This window comes from Oncorhynchus mykiss, chromosome 8, assembly GCF_013265735.2.
Source record: "Oncorhynchus mykiss isolate Arlee chromosome 8, USDA_OmykA_1.1, whole genome shotgun sequence".
NCBI lineage: Eukaryota > Metazoa > Chordata > Actinopteri > Salmoniformes > Salmonidae > Oncorhynchus > Oncorhynchus mykiss.
In genome coordinates, this window is record NC_048572.1 from 50,712,339 (window position 1) to 50,730,418 (window position 18,080).

General features: G+C 42.8%; 1 protein-coding gene across 6 annotated transcripts; it reads right to left on the reverse strand.

Moving 5' to 3' along the window:
* Nucleotides 1-3,789: 3,789 nt before the first annotated feature.
* On the reverse strand, nucleotides 3,790-17,596 carry LOC110530033 (discoidin domain-containing receptor 2). Of its 6 annotated transcripts, none has more exons than XR_002474474.2 (17): nucleotides 17,247-17,596; nucleotides 14,998-15,092; nucleotides 13,111-13,213; nucleotides 12,591-12,834; nucleotides 12,073-12,220; nucleotides 11,646-11,757; nucleotides 10,983-11,166; nucleotides 10,355-10,598; nucleotides 10,082-10,150; nucleotides 9,498-9,634; nucleotides 8,840-9,047; nucleotides 8,306-8,535; nucleotides 7,987-8,141; nucleotides 6,786-6,986; nucleotides 6,213-6,480; nucleotides 5,980-6,129; nucleotides 3,790-4,832 (listed from the first exon to the last, which is right to left on the reverse strand). XR_002474474.2 is itself a non-coding variant. In XM_036985594.1 (17 exons), the coding sequence occupies exons 2-17, from the start codon at nucleotides 15,068-15,070 to the stop codon at nucleotides 4,698-4,700; spliced, it is 2,616 nt and encodes an 871-aa protein (XP_036841489.1). In that variant the 5' UTR covers nucleotides 15,071-15,092; nucleotides 17,247-17,592; the 3' UTR covers nucleotides 3,790-4,697. The 6 variants fall into 6 exon arrangements, 5 of the variants coding, with proteins under 5 accessions (XP_036841489.1, XP_036841488.1, XP_036841487.1 ...); XM_036985594.1 differs by having other exon boundaries at nucleotides 6,246-6,480; nucleotides 8,306-8,532; nucleotides 11,655-11,757; nucleotides 17,247-17,592; XM_036985593.1 differs by having other exon boundaries at nucleotides 6,246-6,480; nucleotides 11,655-11,757; nucleotides 17,247-17,591.
* Nucleotides 17,597-18,080: the final 484 nt, after the last annotated feature.

Sequence of the window (18,080 nt, forward strand, 5' to 3'; positions counted from 1 at the left end):
AATGCATTACAGACTTGTAGATTTTCCTTAGATGAATTCTGACTATCTTGAGGAAGTGTATACTGGCTATGTTGTTATGGTATTTCAGGGACAAACAGAAATATTGCAGCTTTTTTGTTGTTGATTTTTCAACAAAGGTCTTTTAATAAGGACGTGTGCGAGCCACAGACGTTCGCCTCGCCTAGCCGAGTTCTGCTAGGAGCAAACCGAACCTAGTATGCAGGCACCTTTAGAATCCTGCATGACAGAGGGCCATCACAGCCATAGCCATGTATTTAGAGTCCATATCTAAATACGCTGAGTGTATAAAACAATAGGAACACCTTCCTGATATTGAGTTGCACTTCCCCTTTTCGCTCAGAACAGCCTCAATTCGTCGGGGCACGGCCTCTACAAGATGTCGAAAGCGTTCCACAGGGATGCTGGCCCATGTTGACACCAATGCTTCCCACAGTTGTGTCAAGTTGGCTGGATGTCCTGTGGGTGGTGGGCCATTCTTGATACACACTGGAAACTATTGAGTATGAAAAACCCAGCAGCATTGCAGTTCTTGACACACTCAAACCAGTGCGCCTGGCACCAACTACTATGCCACGTTCAAAGGCACAATCTTTTGTCTTGGCCATTCACCCTCTGTATGGCACACATACACAATCTGTGTCTCAAGGCTTAAAACTCCTTTAACCGGTCTCCTCCCTTCATCTATACTGATTGAAGTGGATTTAACAGGTGACATCAATAAGGGATCAAAGCATTCACCTGGTCAGTCTATGTCATGTAAAGAGCAGGTGTTACTAATGTTTTGTACACTCAGTTTGTACTGTATGGCTCTGGTCAGAATTATATGACAATGACCTTCACAATCAGGAATGGAATAATTTCAGTAAAGAGCAGTCTACATAACTCTTTACTAACATAAACGAAGACAGCGACTTTTACACCAAAAATGTTAACGTTCAAATATGGAGAATGATTTCAATGACAGGGGAGAACATTTGAATCTAAAAAATAAGATATTATATTTAATTAGAAAATAGCATTTGAGTAGGCCTAGGAAGAGGATATGTAAAATATCAAAGTGTGGAACAATTTGGTCCAGGAAACTTTTGGCTGTGTTTGCTGTAAACTATACCACTGGATTTTACATTTGCTGTTATAGCCTTGATATACACTACCGTTCAAAAGTTTGGGGTCACTTAGAAATGTCCTTGTTTTTGAAAGAAAAGCAATTTTTTTGTCCACTAAAATAACATGAAATTGATCAGAAATACAGTGTAGACATTGTTAATGTTGTAAATGACTATTGTAGCTGGAAACGGCTGATTTTTAATGGAATGTCTACATAGGCATACAGAGACCCATTATCAGCAACCATCACTCCTGTGTTCCAATGGAATGTTGTGCTAGCTACATTAGCTACAGAGTAGCAAAGAAAAAGCAATTTCTCAGACTGGACAATAAAACTAAAATATTAAGAAGGGCAAAAGAACACAGACACTGGACAGAGGAACACTGGACAGAGGAACTCTGCCTAGAAGGCCAGCATCCCGGAGTCGCCTCTTCAGGGTTGACGTTGAGACTGGTGTTTTGCTGGTACTATTTAATTAAGCTGCTAATTGAGGACTTGTGAGGCGCCTGTTTTTCAAACTAGACTAGTTTGTCTCCTGACCCCTCCTGTCTCAGCCTCCAGTATTTATGCTGCAGTAGTTTATGTGTCGGGGGGCTAGGGTCAGTTTGTTATATCTGGAGTACTTCTCCTGTCCTATTCGGTGTCCTGTGTGAATCTAAGTGTGCGTTCTCTAATTCTCTCCTTCTCTCTTTCTCTCTCTCGGAGGACCTGAGCCCTAGGACCATGCCCCAGGACTACCTGACATGATGACTCCTTGCTGTCCCCAGTCCACCTGGCTGTGCTGCTGCTCCAGTTTCAACTGTTCTGCCTTATTATTATTCGACCATGCTGGTCATTTATGAACATTTGAACATCTTGGGCATGTTCTGTTATAATCTCCACCCGGCACAGCCAGAAGAGGACTGGCCACCCCACATAGCCTGGTTCCTCTCTAGGTTTCTTCCTAGGTTTTGGCCTTTCTAGGGAGTTTTTCCTAGCCACCGTGCTTCTACACCTGCATTGCTTGCTGTTTGGGGTTTTAGGCTGGGTTTATGTACAGCACTTTGAGATATCAGCTGATGTACGAAGGGCTATATAAATAAATTTGATTTGATTTGACACTAATGTACTTGTCCTCTTGCTCAGTTGTGCACCGGGGCCTCCCACTCCTCTTTCTATTCTGGTTGGAGACAGTTTGCACTGTTCTGTGAAGGGAGTAGTACACAGCGTTGAACGAGATCTTCAGTTTCTTGGCAATTTCTCGCATGGAATAGCCTTCATTTCTCAGAACAAGAATAGACTGATGACTTTCAGAAGAAAGGTCTTTGTTTATGTCCATTTTGAGCATGTAATCAAACTCACAAATGCTGATGCTCCAGATACTCAACTAGTCTAAAGAAGGCCAGTTTTATTGCTTCTTTATTCAGGACAACAGTTTTCAGCTGTGCTAACATAATTGCAAAAGGGTTTTCTAATGATCAATTAGACTTTTAAAATTATAAACTTGGATTAGCTAACACAACATGCCATTAGAACACAGGAGTGATGGTTTCTGATAATGGGCCTCTGTACACCTATGTAGATATTCCATAAAAAATATGCCGTTTCCAGCTACAACAGTAATTTACAACAATTAACAATGTCTACACTGTAGATCAATTTGATGTTATTTTAATGGACAAAATATATATATTTTCTTTCAAAAACAAGGACATTTCTAAGTAACCCCAAACATTTGAACAGTGGAGTATTTCAACACTTTTTTTCGAGGTGATAATATCTGATAGTAAAACAATTCATGCCATGAATGAGAATAACCCCATTTATAATGCCCAAATCATTTCTCGTATCCACATTTTTTGTTTGTGTTGCCATGAAGTTTCTTTCAGACCGGATCTCACCTGAGATCTGCTCCTACCAACTGGAAGGTTTCTTACCTTGATGAGTTTCACATGTGGGAACCAACTTCTCAAAATGCAACTGAAACTGTCCGCCATGGACCTCCCTAAGACAGAGGTACATTTAGAATCTGGGGCCCAACATGGCACCATCTTCTCTCTCACCAATAAGGTCATTGGGTGATGAGTATATGACATTGATAGCTCCCTGCATTCATCACTCATTGCAAGCTTCACTTCAATAAGCAGCCTCAAGACTATTATATTGTGCTTCACATGACTCCATAATCTGTCTGGCTAACTAGATCATTGGCCAGGTCCTTGACAAAGCATCCATGCAAATTCTTCTAAAGGAGTTAAACCTCCCTAACGCATCATCTGGGGTTTCCTCCATCTCCCCAGTGAGCTCTGTGGCCCCTCAGGATTGCACACTGCTGGCTGAAGCCACTGGTGAACTACAGATTCCTGTCAGTGATGACGCCCTCTAGCCTTTCCACTGCTACAGGTGGGAGGAAGCAGATTACAGGACTTCCAGGGACTCCGGAGAGCACTGAGAGAGGGCAGAGGAAAGTAGAGGAAGCCTTTAAGCATTACTAAGCACTCGGTTGTACTTGTACTCTGTATTTCATTTCTCAGATATTGTAGCAATACATCCCGTCAATATAGAATGTTGTTGAAAAAAAAAAAAAATGGTGAATTACACGTTTTTTTTCTACTTCGGTTTTTGTCTTTCTTTTTCAGGCTCACTGAGTTGCTAAGGCAGAGGAAAAGAGGAATAATCTGCATCATATTTTTTTATTTGAACATTTTAAAGTTTTTAAAATTGTTTTGAACGTTGAAGAATGTTCAGTAAATTAATTGAAACCATAAGTAGGCCTACTGTCTAATTAGAGTATAAAACTTGCACGAACAATAGAAATGCAGGTTAAGCATGAAGTTGCACTATTTCAAAGCACAAATTTAACTCAAAGGACCTATTTATCTTTGACAAAATACAACACATTTCACAACATCAAATGAATAAAGAAAAACATATCAAACAGATACATTCTTGAATATCTGAGTCCAAAAGGAGATTTTCTACACATTATTATTATTATTATTATTATCTTCATAATAGAAGATTATAAACAACATTACATTTCCTGGTGTGCACGATCTGACACAGCATTTCTACATTTTATCATCACAGACATAACGAATAATTTTTTACAGAACTGTCCCACACGCTAAAAACTAGATTGTGATTGAGAGAGCGAGAGAGAGAGAGAGAGAGATGGAGCGAGACAGAGGGAGAGAGAGATGGTGTTTTCATAGTGTGCAATAGACATTGTTAATATAAATATACATGGCTCTGGCAAATAGAGATATAGGGAGTCAACTCAAATTGAGAGAGAAAAAGGCTGAGAGAGAGATGAATAGAACATTGCATGCAGTTTTCAGTCAGTTCTCACGTGCTAGTTCTAATATATGGGCTCCTCAAAGGAGGAAGGACCATACTTTGCCGTCCCTTAAATGTAGAAGGACCATAGATGTTGGTCCATGTTACAAAAAAGGGTGAAGTGTAGGATAAAGTTGCCCCTAAACGCTGATCTTCAGTTAGTTTTGCAGGGGAAGCTGATCCTAGATCTGTACCTAGGGGAACTTTTACCCCAGAGCACTTTATATAATCATGGTCTATATATGAGCTGCTATTCCTGGCTCTCCCCAAGCTGGCTGTATATCTCCTGAAAAGTGGGTCTCTGTTTGGCATTTCTCCTCCAGCAACCCAGCATCAGGCTGCTATAGACCGCATCAGGGCAACAGGCAGGCCTCGGCAGGTACACCTGAGAAGAAAATTACAGGAAAAACACATTTTTACAAAATAACCAGATTTTGGATGTTTTGTCACACATATTTCACTCATAGAACAACACACAGTGAATGTCTGTCAACCCCAACAGTGAGCAAACTGTAACATGCTGACCAGACCGGACAAGTTGAGTGTGCGAGCATTGCAAAATAAATGTAGAAATCCATGTTATTCAATTATTGCACCCACACTGCTCGCGCGCGCGCGCCAAGAGCGTCTGCGAAGCCAAGGGCTAAAATAGAAGTCATTCCTATTTCTGACGCAGATCGCACTGCAAGTCTTGCCTCTCCCATCTCCTTATTGGTTTATAGAAGCAGGTCACCCACGTGGGTGATTGAAAGACAAACTGTTTTGCCGGTTGTCGTGGTAATACTATGAAAGTGTAGATGCCAATCACCATATAAGTTTGAAGATGAATAAGCCTGGAAGGAGGAGAGATGACTAGAAACGATTCGGTTGACTGTTTTATGTGTGGATTAATTGTCGGAGTAGAGGACCTTGTGCATTTCGGGTAAAATAACAACTCAATGTTTATTTCCCAGGACAAATTAGCTAGCAACAGCAAGCTAGCTAAATAGGACAAATTAGCTATCAAGTGCAAGCTAACTAGATAAATTGCCATACATGTTTAATGCTTTTCAACCTGTCCCCAAATTATTGTTATTGGTTCAGAGTTTGTTTTGATATTTTAACCTGCGTGTCGTGTTCGCGTTTGGTGTAGGGGGACAAAATAAATGTATGCACGATAGCGCATTTAGCTGAGCAGCAACCTAAAATAATATTTAGTCATGTAGACTGACAAACCTGGTTCTATACCCGTTTTGTTGCATGTACACATATTGCTGCCATAGAACAGTGGTGATTGCATGCCGACATAGTAAACATGTGGTGGCCATACACCGGTACAAAAGGTACTATTTACAACCTAAAAGGGTTCTTAGCTGTCCCCATAGGAAACCAATTTTGGTTCCAGGTAGAACCCTTTCGGGTTCCATGTAAAACCCTTTCCACAGAGGGTTCTACCTGGAACCCAAAAGGGCTCTCCTATTGGAGGACAGCCGAATAACCCTTTTGGAACTCTTTTTTCTAAGAGTGTAGTAAATACACTAGTGTGTAGTCACCTGCTTGCCCTGGTCCCTGAAGAACTCGCCAGTGTTCTCGATGACCTGCTCGTCGGAAAACTGCGAGTAGGGCTGCTTTTCACACAGGGTCAGAATCTCCCACAGAGTCACACCAAAAGCCCACACGTCGCTGGCCATGGTGAACTTACCCTGGGAAAGGCACACAGTCATTTGACTCATATCTAAACACAGGAAAAATGTTTGGTTGAAAACTACATGCGACAGAACATTACCAGCTAATATCAGCTCTCTCCAAAACTCCTCACCAATAGGATGCTCTCCCATGACATCCAGCGAATAGGAAGAACGGCCCGCCCCTGGATACGGTAGTAGTCACCGCGATACAGGTTCCGGCTCATGCCGAAGTCAGCGATCTTGATGGTGTAGTTCTTGCCCACCAGACAGTTGCGCGTGGCCAGGTCGCGGTGGACAAAGTTGAGAGAGGACAGGTACTTCATCCCAGAGGCTACCTGTGTAGCCATGCTCATCAGGTTGCTATAGCTAAGAGGATATGAGAGTATTGAAAAGTAATTGAACTCTGAACTTAAAAAAATATATATAATGACAAAGAGAGGGCAAGTGTATGTAACATTTTTGCTCCTTTTAAAGTGTTGGCATGACAAACTTTTTAATACTGCGCGATTGCATCGGTTTCCGCATACTGTTATGAAATATATGGATGAAAAAATTGACTTGATAAATAAAAGGTAAGAAAATGAATTACTATTATGATTACAGTATCACCTTTCATAATAACCCTAATCGGGGATGTCATTATCTAGTACAATTATGCAGATGTAACGTACCTGACCGTGGCTTTGTCACTAGATTGTATCTCCTCCACTTCGTCCAATTGATGGCTGGACAAGAACTGGTTAAGGTCTCCATTTTCCATGTACTCCGTGATCATGCAGAGGGGGTCGCTCTCCACACACACTGCCAGCAGGCTGACGATGTTAGGGTCCCTCAGCCGAGACATGATCCTGATCTCCTTCAGGAAGTCATTCCTGTAACACGAGGTGGTAACGGCTATGACGTATTCCAGTCACACTTCACATTAAGTTGCACAAATATACCATGTAGTTTCTCCTTCAATAAGCCATTCTTGTAACTAACACTGGACAACAACAGACACCTGCTAGTAAACCAATCAATCAAATGTATTTCTAAAGCTCTTTTTTACATCAGCAGATGTCACAAAGTGCTGTACAGAAACCCAGCCTAAAACCCCAAACAGCAAGCAATGCAGATGTAGAAGCATGGAGACAAGGAAAAACTCCCTAGAAATGCAGGAACCTAGGAAGAAACCTAGAGGAGAACCAGGCTCTGAGGGGTGGCCAGTCCTCTTCTGGCTGTGCTGGGTGGAGATTATAAGAGTACATGGCCATTAAGGTCAGATTGTTCTTCAAGGTGTTCAAACGTTCATAGATGACTAGCAGGGTCAAATAATAATCACAGTGGTTGTAGAGGGTGTAACAGGTCAGTACCTCAGGAGTAAATGTCAGTTGGTTTTTCATAGCAGACCATTCAGAGGTCGAGACAGCAGGTGCGGTAGAGAGATAGAGTGCTAGTCACACTTTACATTGAGTTGCACAGATAGTTTCTCCTTCGGGAAGTCATTGGTGTGACATAAGATAACGGCTGTGACACCTGCCGTTCACACTTTACCTCGTCACACCATGTAGTTTCACTTTCAAAAAGTCATTCCTGTTACAACGGATGGTAACCGATGTGACACCTGGCAAAATAGGGAAATGCAGTGCTCTTTCCGTTTGTTGATTGGTCAACTTACCTACTCTTACTTGGTAGATTATTGTGAACACATTCTCTGTTACAACTGGCCAATGGCAAGACACCAAGAACACAAAGTGGAAGATGAGGCAAGAACAAGCATTGTAGTCATGCGGATCACAAAAGTAATTTTCCATACTGTAAATCATGTATGTGGCTCTTGTACTTAGGACAGTACAGTTGTCATGGAAACAGTTCCAGATCCAGTGCTCTCACCTTGCGTTCTTGTTGGCGTCCTCCCTCAGTGTCTTCACAGCCACCAGAATAGGTGTGTCATCGCTGCCCTCTACCTCATTTGAACGGTCATTGACCTCTTCAGACAGATCCTTCTCCACAATGTCCTGCATGCCCTCGGCCTCACACAGGTGCACCTGTGGGAAGAAACAAAGGCATTTTACAATTGATGTTTCATCTGTCTAGCAAGAAAGCAAGAGTCATTTGACTTTTGTTTTTTAAATTGCTTTCCTGCATGTTTACACACACACACACACTCACACTCACACTCACTCCCTTTATCGCCAGTTTTATTCCATACCTCTCCAAACTGTCCCTCTCCCAGTTTCTCCTTAAAGGTGAGCTTGTCCCTGGGGAACTCCCTCATGGCCGTGTCCTTCCCAGAGAGCAGACTCATGTTGACGGCCGTGATGGAGTAGGTGTTGCTGCCCGTAGTCCCCTCCTGCAGGCTCACAATGTCTGCCTCGGCATAGTGGGGAGCCCCGTCTGATCCACAGGCCTGGGGTGGTCTGGAGGAGGAGCTAGTCCCTGCTGTGAAGTACACAGAGCATAAGTTTCACACTTCAGTAAGATGTGACCTGATCAAGACCATTGAAATGTTCTTGTGATCCTCCAAGTTAACAACACTGATATTTCTAGCCACAGGCCTGTCTTATGTAATAAGCCACAACCCACAAGTAACTAGGGATCACTATACCCACCATATGAGAAACACTGGCTTGAAAGGACATTTACACTCCAAAATCAAAGTTTGTCATATTTTTTTCACACCTCAAAAGTTAGTCTAACTGTTAAACTTTGATTTTGGATTGTACTTTCCCTTGAATCCACTCACCCAGCTCCTCAGTGGACTGGGCGAACTCGGGCAGCTTGCGGATGAGGCGGGAGGGCTCCTGGTAGTCAGAGGAGCAGAGGGGGAAGATCCTCTCGTAGGTGGAGTTGGAGCCTTCCCCGCTGGACTGGGACGAGTGGTGGAAAGAGAAGGCCTGGGTTTGGACGGCCAGACGGGCCGACAGCTCGTCGTCTAGCATACGTCGCGAAGCCTGGAGGGAAGGGTAGTTACTGTTATAAGCTGTGTGTGTTGTAATGTTTGGTGGCACCAGAGAGAAAAGCTAGAGGGCGCTCTTGGGACAACGGAAGCAATCAATGGCAAAGATAAGAGGTGCATCTTCTAGCTTTTCTAACACTGTGGTTGGCACCAAGTCAAACATTGACAGATGTTGTAATCTTGTGTTTAAGTTTACCTGAGAGGCCATGCAAATCGATGTTTGGGGATACATTACAGCTAATAAGAAACACTTGAGGTAAAAATACTTTTACAAACTTGAATCAACAACTTTGATCAGTGTCATTTGCAGTCTTAGTTTCTGACTTCCTTTTTAGCCCGACAGCAGTATTTATTTTATAACAAGACAGAGAAGTTTCCTCGTAGCTATTAGATCAACCCTAATTATTTCCGCTCTGAAAACACAGGAAAAAAATCTGTTACACACCTTCTCTAGCATCTTCTGCCAGACCTGGCGCCACAGAATGATGACTATGATGGCCAAAAGGATGACGATGATGGCCACCAGGCAGCCAATCAGGATCCGGGTGTTGCTTTCATCCACTTTGTGGATGGGGTCATCTCCTAATGTACCAGAAGGTATAAAATATTTAACAGAAAGCTTTGTTGCTTCCTCCTTCCTTGTTTGCTCAATTCCTTACCTCCCTGTCAAAGCGCATTGGAGCGAAGAATCCAAGATCCCTCACTGAAGGAGTTGAGGATACAAAGATTTGACAGCTTGAAACATTTTATGGCATTATAATATTTATTACAATAAAGGGTGGTCATCAAGACGTTTAGTGCTCACATCACATGTAAGCTTTTCATTAAAAAAACAATAATAATTATAATGTCATCCTCAGTAAGTGTTGTATTTATCATTCATTAATGCTGTTGTAATTTCCCTCATATTTCACTGTAACTAACCTCTGTTCGTCATAATTAATGCAACAGCATTTCAAGAACAGGCAGCAGAGGGCACTATTGAATGCAAAAGGAGACAGAACAGGTAAGAACATAGCTGGAGCTAACCTGGAATAACATTTGTCGGGTGGCCACGTTTGCGGGGAGTCGGAGATGTGTTATAAACTGCTGTCCCTGCTGAAAGAGGGGGGGGGGGGGGGGGGGGGGCGAGAGAGATAGAGAGGGAGAAAGAGGAGAAATGTCATCATCTATTTTGAAACAGAGTGGAACGGGGAGAGACACCACCTGAACTAAAACACAATATGTTTTTCGTTCCCTGTTACAAAAATGTTTAGTTACAGTGAGCCCTAATGAACACGACCCAGGCAACTCAAGTCTCACCTGACTGGAAGGCCACCTCGCTGATCATCATCCAGGCCTCGTTGAAGGCAAAGCGGCACTTGATGGCACTGGCCATGCGGTCCCCCAGGGGCACGGTGATGAACCGGGCGCTCTGGCTGACCTGGTCCACCGGGAGACGTAAGGACACTGGCTGGGACTCCCAGTCCAACTCGGACGTACGGAAGTAACACGAGGCCTGCCGAAACATTCTCACGCCACGGCTGAACATGTTATTGCAGTGGACCTACGGAGAGAGGAGGAGAACTATCAACTATAACACTCGAGTGTAGAGTGTACTGTGGTATACTGTCTGTCACTGCATGGTTTGAAGTACAAATTGGATGTCCAGGTGCTATTCAGCCAATGACGAAACAATTGGAGGCTGAAGTTGTTGGACGTATGCCTAAATATTTAGCCACTCTTGAAGGACAAAACAGACCTCCACATATGCCTGAATACGGTATCTCTTGCACACCTACTGAGTGGACCAATGACACAAGGTTATGGTCGGTCTGAAATTACATCAACAAAACCAGAATTTCAACCCGTTTTGCCCAGTTTTTCCCGTTGGGAACATGGTAAAACCACATCCTTTCTCCACCTCCTTTTGTACAAGTTGACCTCTCACCTTCATCGAGGTGAAGTTGCGGACGCGGTCAAATTCGAAGGTCATCTCCACGTAGCCCTTAGGGAAGCTCTCATTGGTCCAACCCACATAATCGTATCCGGGCCACACGCCGTACACGTGACTGTGGAGGAAGTCATCAAGACCCCACGTCCCATCAGTCAGCTGGCCCAGGCCTTCCTCCATACTGGGGGGAGAGAGGAGAAAGGACCGTTACTCCCATCCACTACGGTTGTGCCCTTGAGCATGGCACTTAATCCCTAACTCATACCGAGGGGAGAAAGGAAAAAAGGAGGTCTATCATTACTATCATGCCTGTGTTGAATCCACTTGTGTCTTGCACGTCATCATTTCACACTATCATACTGACCCGAACCGTATTGTGCTGGCTTGGATATTTTCCTTTCACATTGATCTTTTCTGCACGGTTCCAAAAACTATGGTGGATACAAAACCAGGCCAGGGCAGGACAGCTTGGCTCCGCATAGCTCAGTAGTGTGACAAGAGTTGTCCACAGAATCCTCACATGGGCCAAGAACAGCTCACAACTTTGTTAAATAGTACCTTCGGGTCAGAGTCACTTAGGATGTGGACCATTTAACGCTCCTTAACAGTTTTGTACTTAGAAAAATGCCACTGTTGAAGTACAAATATACTAAAACAAACCCAACGGACTGTAGACCCATGGATCCATCGTAGACCGAGTCATTGAGGTGGACGTCCAGGCCTCTGTAGGTCATCTCCTGGCCGGCCGGAGCACTGTAGGACACCAGGCCATCTGCAATAACACACAGCCAGGGACAGGTCAAAGGAAAGGTCACAATCAATGACAGTGGCCGTTTTACATCCGCCTGGTCTAAATTTAGCTTTACATTCCAACTCTGGGAGCATCTCTTTTCTTTCAGTTTCATATACGGAAAGGATGTAGGATGGGATTAGATATAGGATGTAGGATAGAATGGGATTAGATATAGGATAGGATGGGATTAGATATAGGATATGGGATTAACTATAGGCTGTAGGATAGGATGGGATTAGATATAGGATAGGATAGGATTAGATTAGATATAGGATGTACTGTAGTGTGTCTGACCTAGCCATTCACAGCCATAGAGCTCTACCCTCATGCACACGATCATGGAGTGGTCTGTGATTGGCATGAAGCGTACGAAGCGGGCAATGATGGGTGGCTCTAGGTCCTTCAGCACCACGTCATAGGCATTCATGTTCCCCTCGATCACCTGCAGACAGGAACAGGAAAGGGCATCATCATCCTCATCCAAAAACTACAGTCACTAAACATCGAATGCCAACAAACACAGCCAGACAAGAATGGAAGTTATTGAAAAGTCACACCAATCACAAAGCCAATCAAAGCAAGATTGTGCAACCAATGGAGTAGTCCCAAAAGTGAAAACCCAGCCCAACAGTTGGGCCCCAACTGGCACTCCAGGCTGGCTCAATCAAACACTCAAAGTATTTGAAAGAAAACTTATACTCTTTGAACCCAGCCCTGAGAGCAAAAGGACATTGAATCAACATTGGAAAAACATTGAAAGCAGATGTCAGAATGGATTCTGGTAGTATGGACACTAGTTTGCATCTGCTCACCTGCCTGCCTTTCCTGTCGTGCCAGGCCACCCAGCGGCTGCCGTCACGGCTGTACTTGATGCGGTAGCGCTGGGCAAACTCATTGCCCATGCCGTCGGCGTGGCGACCCTGGGTGCCCACGAGCGTGATGAAGTGCAGCGAACGCAGGTCCACCTGGAGGAAATCCTTCGGGCCGCCTGCGTCCGTCTCTGCCATGATGTTAGGGCACCATGCCCCGTCACCATCTCCATCGTCAAAGTCCAATCTGAGGAGGAGAGGGGGAAGGAAGGGAGGAAGTAGTAGGAGTAGAAGGGAATAGCATATTAGAAGGGAGTATAATATTTAGTCAATTGAATAATAAAAATGCCTTCCTCCCTTATTTTAAGGAATCACTGATCTGACAAGGTTGGATTGGTGAAGGGCAATAAGGCAGGCAATCTTGCCTTCACTCAGACAGTACAGTCAGTACTCTGATTACCTGACGGAAAAGAGTTCAGAGTGTGTAGGCGACTACAATATGGTGACAATGTGGATAGCATACCTGCCATATCTTGCTGCTGTAGACTCTGACCACTGACTAGAAGCAGAGATATCCTCATCAAGAATCTGTCCTCCAGTCATACCCAGAGGATACCGACACACACCTAAAAGCAGATACAGTGTTATAGATGCATGTTCTTCGGGTCAGGTGTTTTTTTCCTGACTATGTGGCCTGATCAGGGAAAAACTCCAGGACCTAGTTAAAAGCTATGACAATGGCAAATGAAACAGATTCAACTCATGTCATCAACAAGTCACTGAGATGTTCGGTGTGTGCGTGTGTGTGTGTGTGTGTGTGTGTGTGTGTGTGTGTGTGTGTGTGTGTGTGTGTATCTATGCACGGCAACGTATTCCCGAAGTCCATGAGTGTGCCACACTGCACATGCATTTGGTAGGAACTGGCTTGAGTCAGAACTGAAGTGGACAGGGCACAACCCTCCCCCAGCTTCTTCCTTTAGGCCTGGGAGGCCCCACTGAAACAGAGGCATCACTATGTAGGTGCCAGTCCAAGCAAAAAGAGTAGGGAGGGGCCCCTTCAGTTTTCCTCCGCTTTATTTTGCATCTCTTTTTCTATCTTTTGTACCAGAGCCAAAGTCACAGACAGTTTTAGACTTAGTGCTGTAACCATTGGAAAACTCTAATTGCTCAAGATATTATTACGGTGGTTTAAAACAACATTTATTATAGCAAGAAAGGTGCGTGTGTGTGCGTGTGTGTCTGTGTGTGCGTGCGTGTGTGTGTGAGAACAAATGGCTTCTTCGCCTACTGTGTCAGTGATCAAATCAAATCACATTTTATTTGTCACATGCGCATGAATACAACAGGTGTAGTAGACCTTACAGTGAAATGCTTATTTACAAACCCTTAACCAACAATGCCGTTTTAAGAAAATTAAGTGTTAAGTAAAAAAATAAAATGCCAAAAAATAAAAGTAACAAATAATTAAAGAGTAGCATTAAAAATAACAATAGTGAGGCTATATACAGGAGGTACCGGTACAGAGTCAATGTGCCGGTGAGTCGAGGTAATTGAGGTAATATGTACATGTAGGTAGATGTAGTTAACTTATTGTGCATAACTGTTAACTCTGTCCTACTCTTACTGTACCTGCCTATTACCCTTCATTCTGGATCTGCTTACAACTCAAAGTAACACTGAAACATAGAAATAGACTTTGAGAGCTTGTGGACAAAATATGCTTCATACAGTGAAACTATTTCAAGTGGAAAAGTCCAGGAGAGGTAGGTTATGAATGAGTGCCTCTCCTGTCACCCTGCTCCTTAGCACTGACACAGACGGACGAACACACACACACACACACACACACACACACACACACACACACACACACACACACAGGCACACACCAGCAGCTCACTCCATACCTCCAGCAGCCTTTTTCTCCAGCAGCCTCTTTTCTCCTGCCCCTACAGCTTTTCAGACATTTCCTGAATGCCCCCAGCCTGTGAATGGTTTGCCTGTTCTATTCTACATATTTGCTGTCTGACCAATCGACCAATGGCTAAACCCCACACATGCGCACTTACACACACACACCTTGACGGTGATGACCTAACCAGCCCAGTATCTCCATCATGTCAACACCTTGACTTGACTACAATGTGGTAATATCCCCTTCAGTTAGACGTATGTACTGTATAAAGAAAGGCTTTTGAAAATGCAGAGACATGAACATCTTAAAATGAGTAAACAAACACTTAACATCCTTTTCAGATATACTGAGTCAACCAAATCAAGCTGCACTGTCTTGGCCTCGGTTACACATCCACTGTAGTTGCTGGGACCATGCTGGAGAGGGCATCTAAGCCAGCACAGTGCAGCTCTGGATAGTGTGAAAAGGCTATGAGTTGACTTCCATGTACAGTACCTGGGTTGACTTGGGTCCTTACAGCAGTGAGGAGGAATAGCAGGAGACAATGTCTTATCTGTAGAGCCTTCATCTCAGAGGCAGGAGCTGAACACCTGACAGAATGTTTCACAAGTTCAGTATAACAACAACAACAGCAACCACAATATGTATGTAATGATATGTACGTAGGGGTTGTACTTGTACCATCCGTTGGTCAATGCTAGCCTTCTCTCTTTTTCTCTATTATAAATAGAAATGCTGGTAAATGAGCTTTTATTGTTGAAAGAAATGATGAAAGAGATTGGTGTGGTTTTTTTCACACCATCTAATAAAGGCATGGAGGTGTTCAATGACGGAGATGTACTTGTTTAAAATATATCACTTGATGGTTTCATTTCAGAGACAAATGATCATGGTTTTTGCTAAATGCTATATATCCTGTCCTGCGTTAGGCCTATTTCAGCCTCATTCTAAGAGCAATAGGTAATACTGCTACGTTTTACACAGTCAAATGTAGCAAATAACTACATAAAGAACTGTACAAATGATACATTTGTGACATCAATATCATTATATATATATATATATATATATATATATATATATATATATCATTTAATACAGTAATATGAGATCTGTATGTACAACATTTACATTTTACATTTTAGTAATTTAGCAGATGCTCTTATCCAGAGCAAATTACAGTAAGTGCATTCATCTTAACGTGAGACAGCCACATATAACATTCAAATATACAGGATGCGAACATTCCATTCCAGCTAAACAATGGATATAGGCTATAGAGTTTAGCAAAAATCTAAAAATATATCCTACACATCTGTGAATTAAAAATCTGAGACCAGTCATTTTTTTAAAACACACATGAAGGTGTGTTTAACCCACAAGCAATCACTTCTGATGAAAAAAAACCCACAAACGTGAAAAATTGGTGGATATAGCGTTTTGGAAATAAACTCTTAATTCATGATTCATATATTTGACCAGTTTAATGTCCCCTGCCAAGAACTAAAATGTCCCTTCGGTATAATGATGAAGATTGACGATTTATCGATCAATCGCTAGATTGATTGATCCAATGCATCAGGGTAGGCTCAATTCAATATCAATCCAGTCAATTCAGGATATGAATTGAAATTCAATTCAAGGAATGAAAACAGGCATCCATTCGCCATTAGGATTTTCAATTCACTCTTTATGGAGTTGAAATGGAATGGACCTCAACCAAACAACGCAGACAGTATACAAAGAAGACCCCCTAAACACGTTCTTAGATTGTGCATCTATCTAAGCCATTGGTTCCAACCAGCGGCAGACATACACAGAGACCCCCTTGTACGGTCTACTCAGGTAATTGACTACCCCTCCATCCACAGTACATGCAGTATAAGTCCCCAATGCTTATTTATCTTTTAAAAAGCCTGTAAATGTCTCGGTGAAATATGTCTACTGCACAAATATGCTCTACATGGCTACCCTCCTGTACTTTCAGTAATTTATGTGGTGAGTTTACCCCAAAAATGTGAGTGGGGGGGAAAAGTACTGACTGTGTGGTTCTGTGTAGCCCTGGTGAGTTGGTGAATTCACATGGACGCTAATCTGATGCCCACGGATCCTTGCTGTAAAGTGCTGCCTTTGTGCTTTTGTGTGGTCCTGTCCTGCGTTAGGCCTATTTCATCATGCTAAACTCGGAGTGCTCTCTGCCTCAGTTGGGTGTGTGTATGTGTAGGGGCAGGAGTTTTCCTCTGGTCAGGTCAGAAAACTCTGGGCCCTAGTTATAATAATGTGTGATTAGAAAAATAACCTCGGCGTTTAGGTCATATCCACCATGGTTAATATACTAACAATGTTAATGTCCATGTATCACTTACATGTCAATACTGACACTGGCAGGTCAGGTGACTAGTGTATTCAAATAAAGTATCAAAATGAACATAAACATTGAAATAAAGTCAATCATTAGAAGAGAATGGAATTCCACTTTTTTCCTCAAGCAAATAAAATAACGATAAAATAGTGAACTATTATCTAAAGGAAAATAACTTATTTTTGTTAAACAACTTATTTATATTTACATGTCAATCAAGATTGGGAGGTACCAGCTCAACTTTTCTCAGCTTTCAATTCCATTGATGACAAATACACCCATAGCTGTCACCGAAACGTGGCTACTAGCGGTGTCAAAATACAATGCCAAATGACGTTCTATAAAAGTAAGAGTAATCGAGGAGAATAATGACCACACTTACTTTTCACTGCCTTCCCAAAATCCTTAGTAGTCCAGGGGAATATTATTCCATAATCGACTGGATAAAATTATTCCAAAGTCTATTACACTGTAATATACTTTCTTCCCGGGATAGACTTTCTGAGAAAGAAGGAGGAAAAGGGCTGATGTAAAAGCAAGCTCTCTCACTAGAGGAAAGAGAAATGGGGAAAAAAAATGAAATAAAAATAACACACTCTGGGATTCTTTGGTGTGACGCCAAAAAGCCCCAGAATTCCACCTGATGCACATAAGGTTTCAATTATGGCCTGGAGAGCTGTAAGGGAGCTAGTTTAGAGCAGGCTTCTGTTGAGCAGCCAAGTGCTACTGAAGAAGGACCCGAGTTTACATTCATCCTGTGGAAACCTGTTCATTACTGTGGGTGTGATGGGGTTTTATAGGGCTTCTAAAAGTATCATGCAGAATGTAGGCCAAAAAAGAAACATTGCTGGACAGAGAAGTCAAATCATGTCTGACTGAACTTGGATGATCCTTTTCTGCTATTTATTGAAGTGTTATTGATCTTTTTTTCAACTGTATGAAAAAAGTAATGTCCACTCTTTGTTTACTGACAGCAGTGAGTGGATCTCACCAGTTTTTCAACAGTGGTTCTTTTGTGTTCAGCTCATGCCAATTTAGCATAGATTGAGACACTGACCTGGAACTGCCTCACCTCAGTAATGGAGTTTACCATGAGAGGGCAGCAGGGACGGCTCCAAGGGGGCCGAATACTTTCGCAAGGCACTGTATATATGGTTTCCGGATACTCCCGTAAAGCCCAGCTAATTCGCTATCTAGCTAGCTTTGTTTGACCCTG

What these genes read in the sequence shown, in the direction of transcription:
- LOC110530033 (XM_021612800.2), bottom strand. Translation starts at nt 15,070, where the DNA reads ATGAAGGCTCTACAGATAAGACATTGTCTCCTGCTATTCCTCCTCACT. An exon ending in CTATGGCTGTGAATGGCTAG is followed by an intron (nt 11,758 to 12,072) that starts GTCAGACACACT and finishes GTGTTATTGCAG; the next exon opens with ATGGCCTGGTGTCCTACAGT. An exon ending in CATGGGAGAGCATCCTATTG is followed by an intron (nt 6,130 to 6,245) that starts GTGAGGAGTTTT and finishes TGCCTTTCCCAG; the next exon opens with GGTAAGTTCACCATGGCCAG.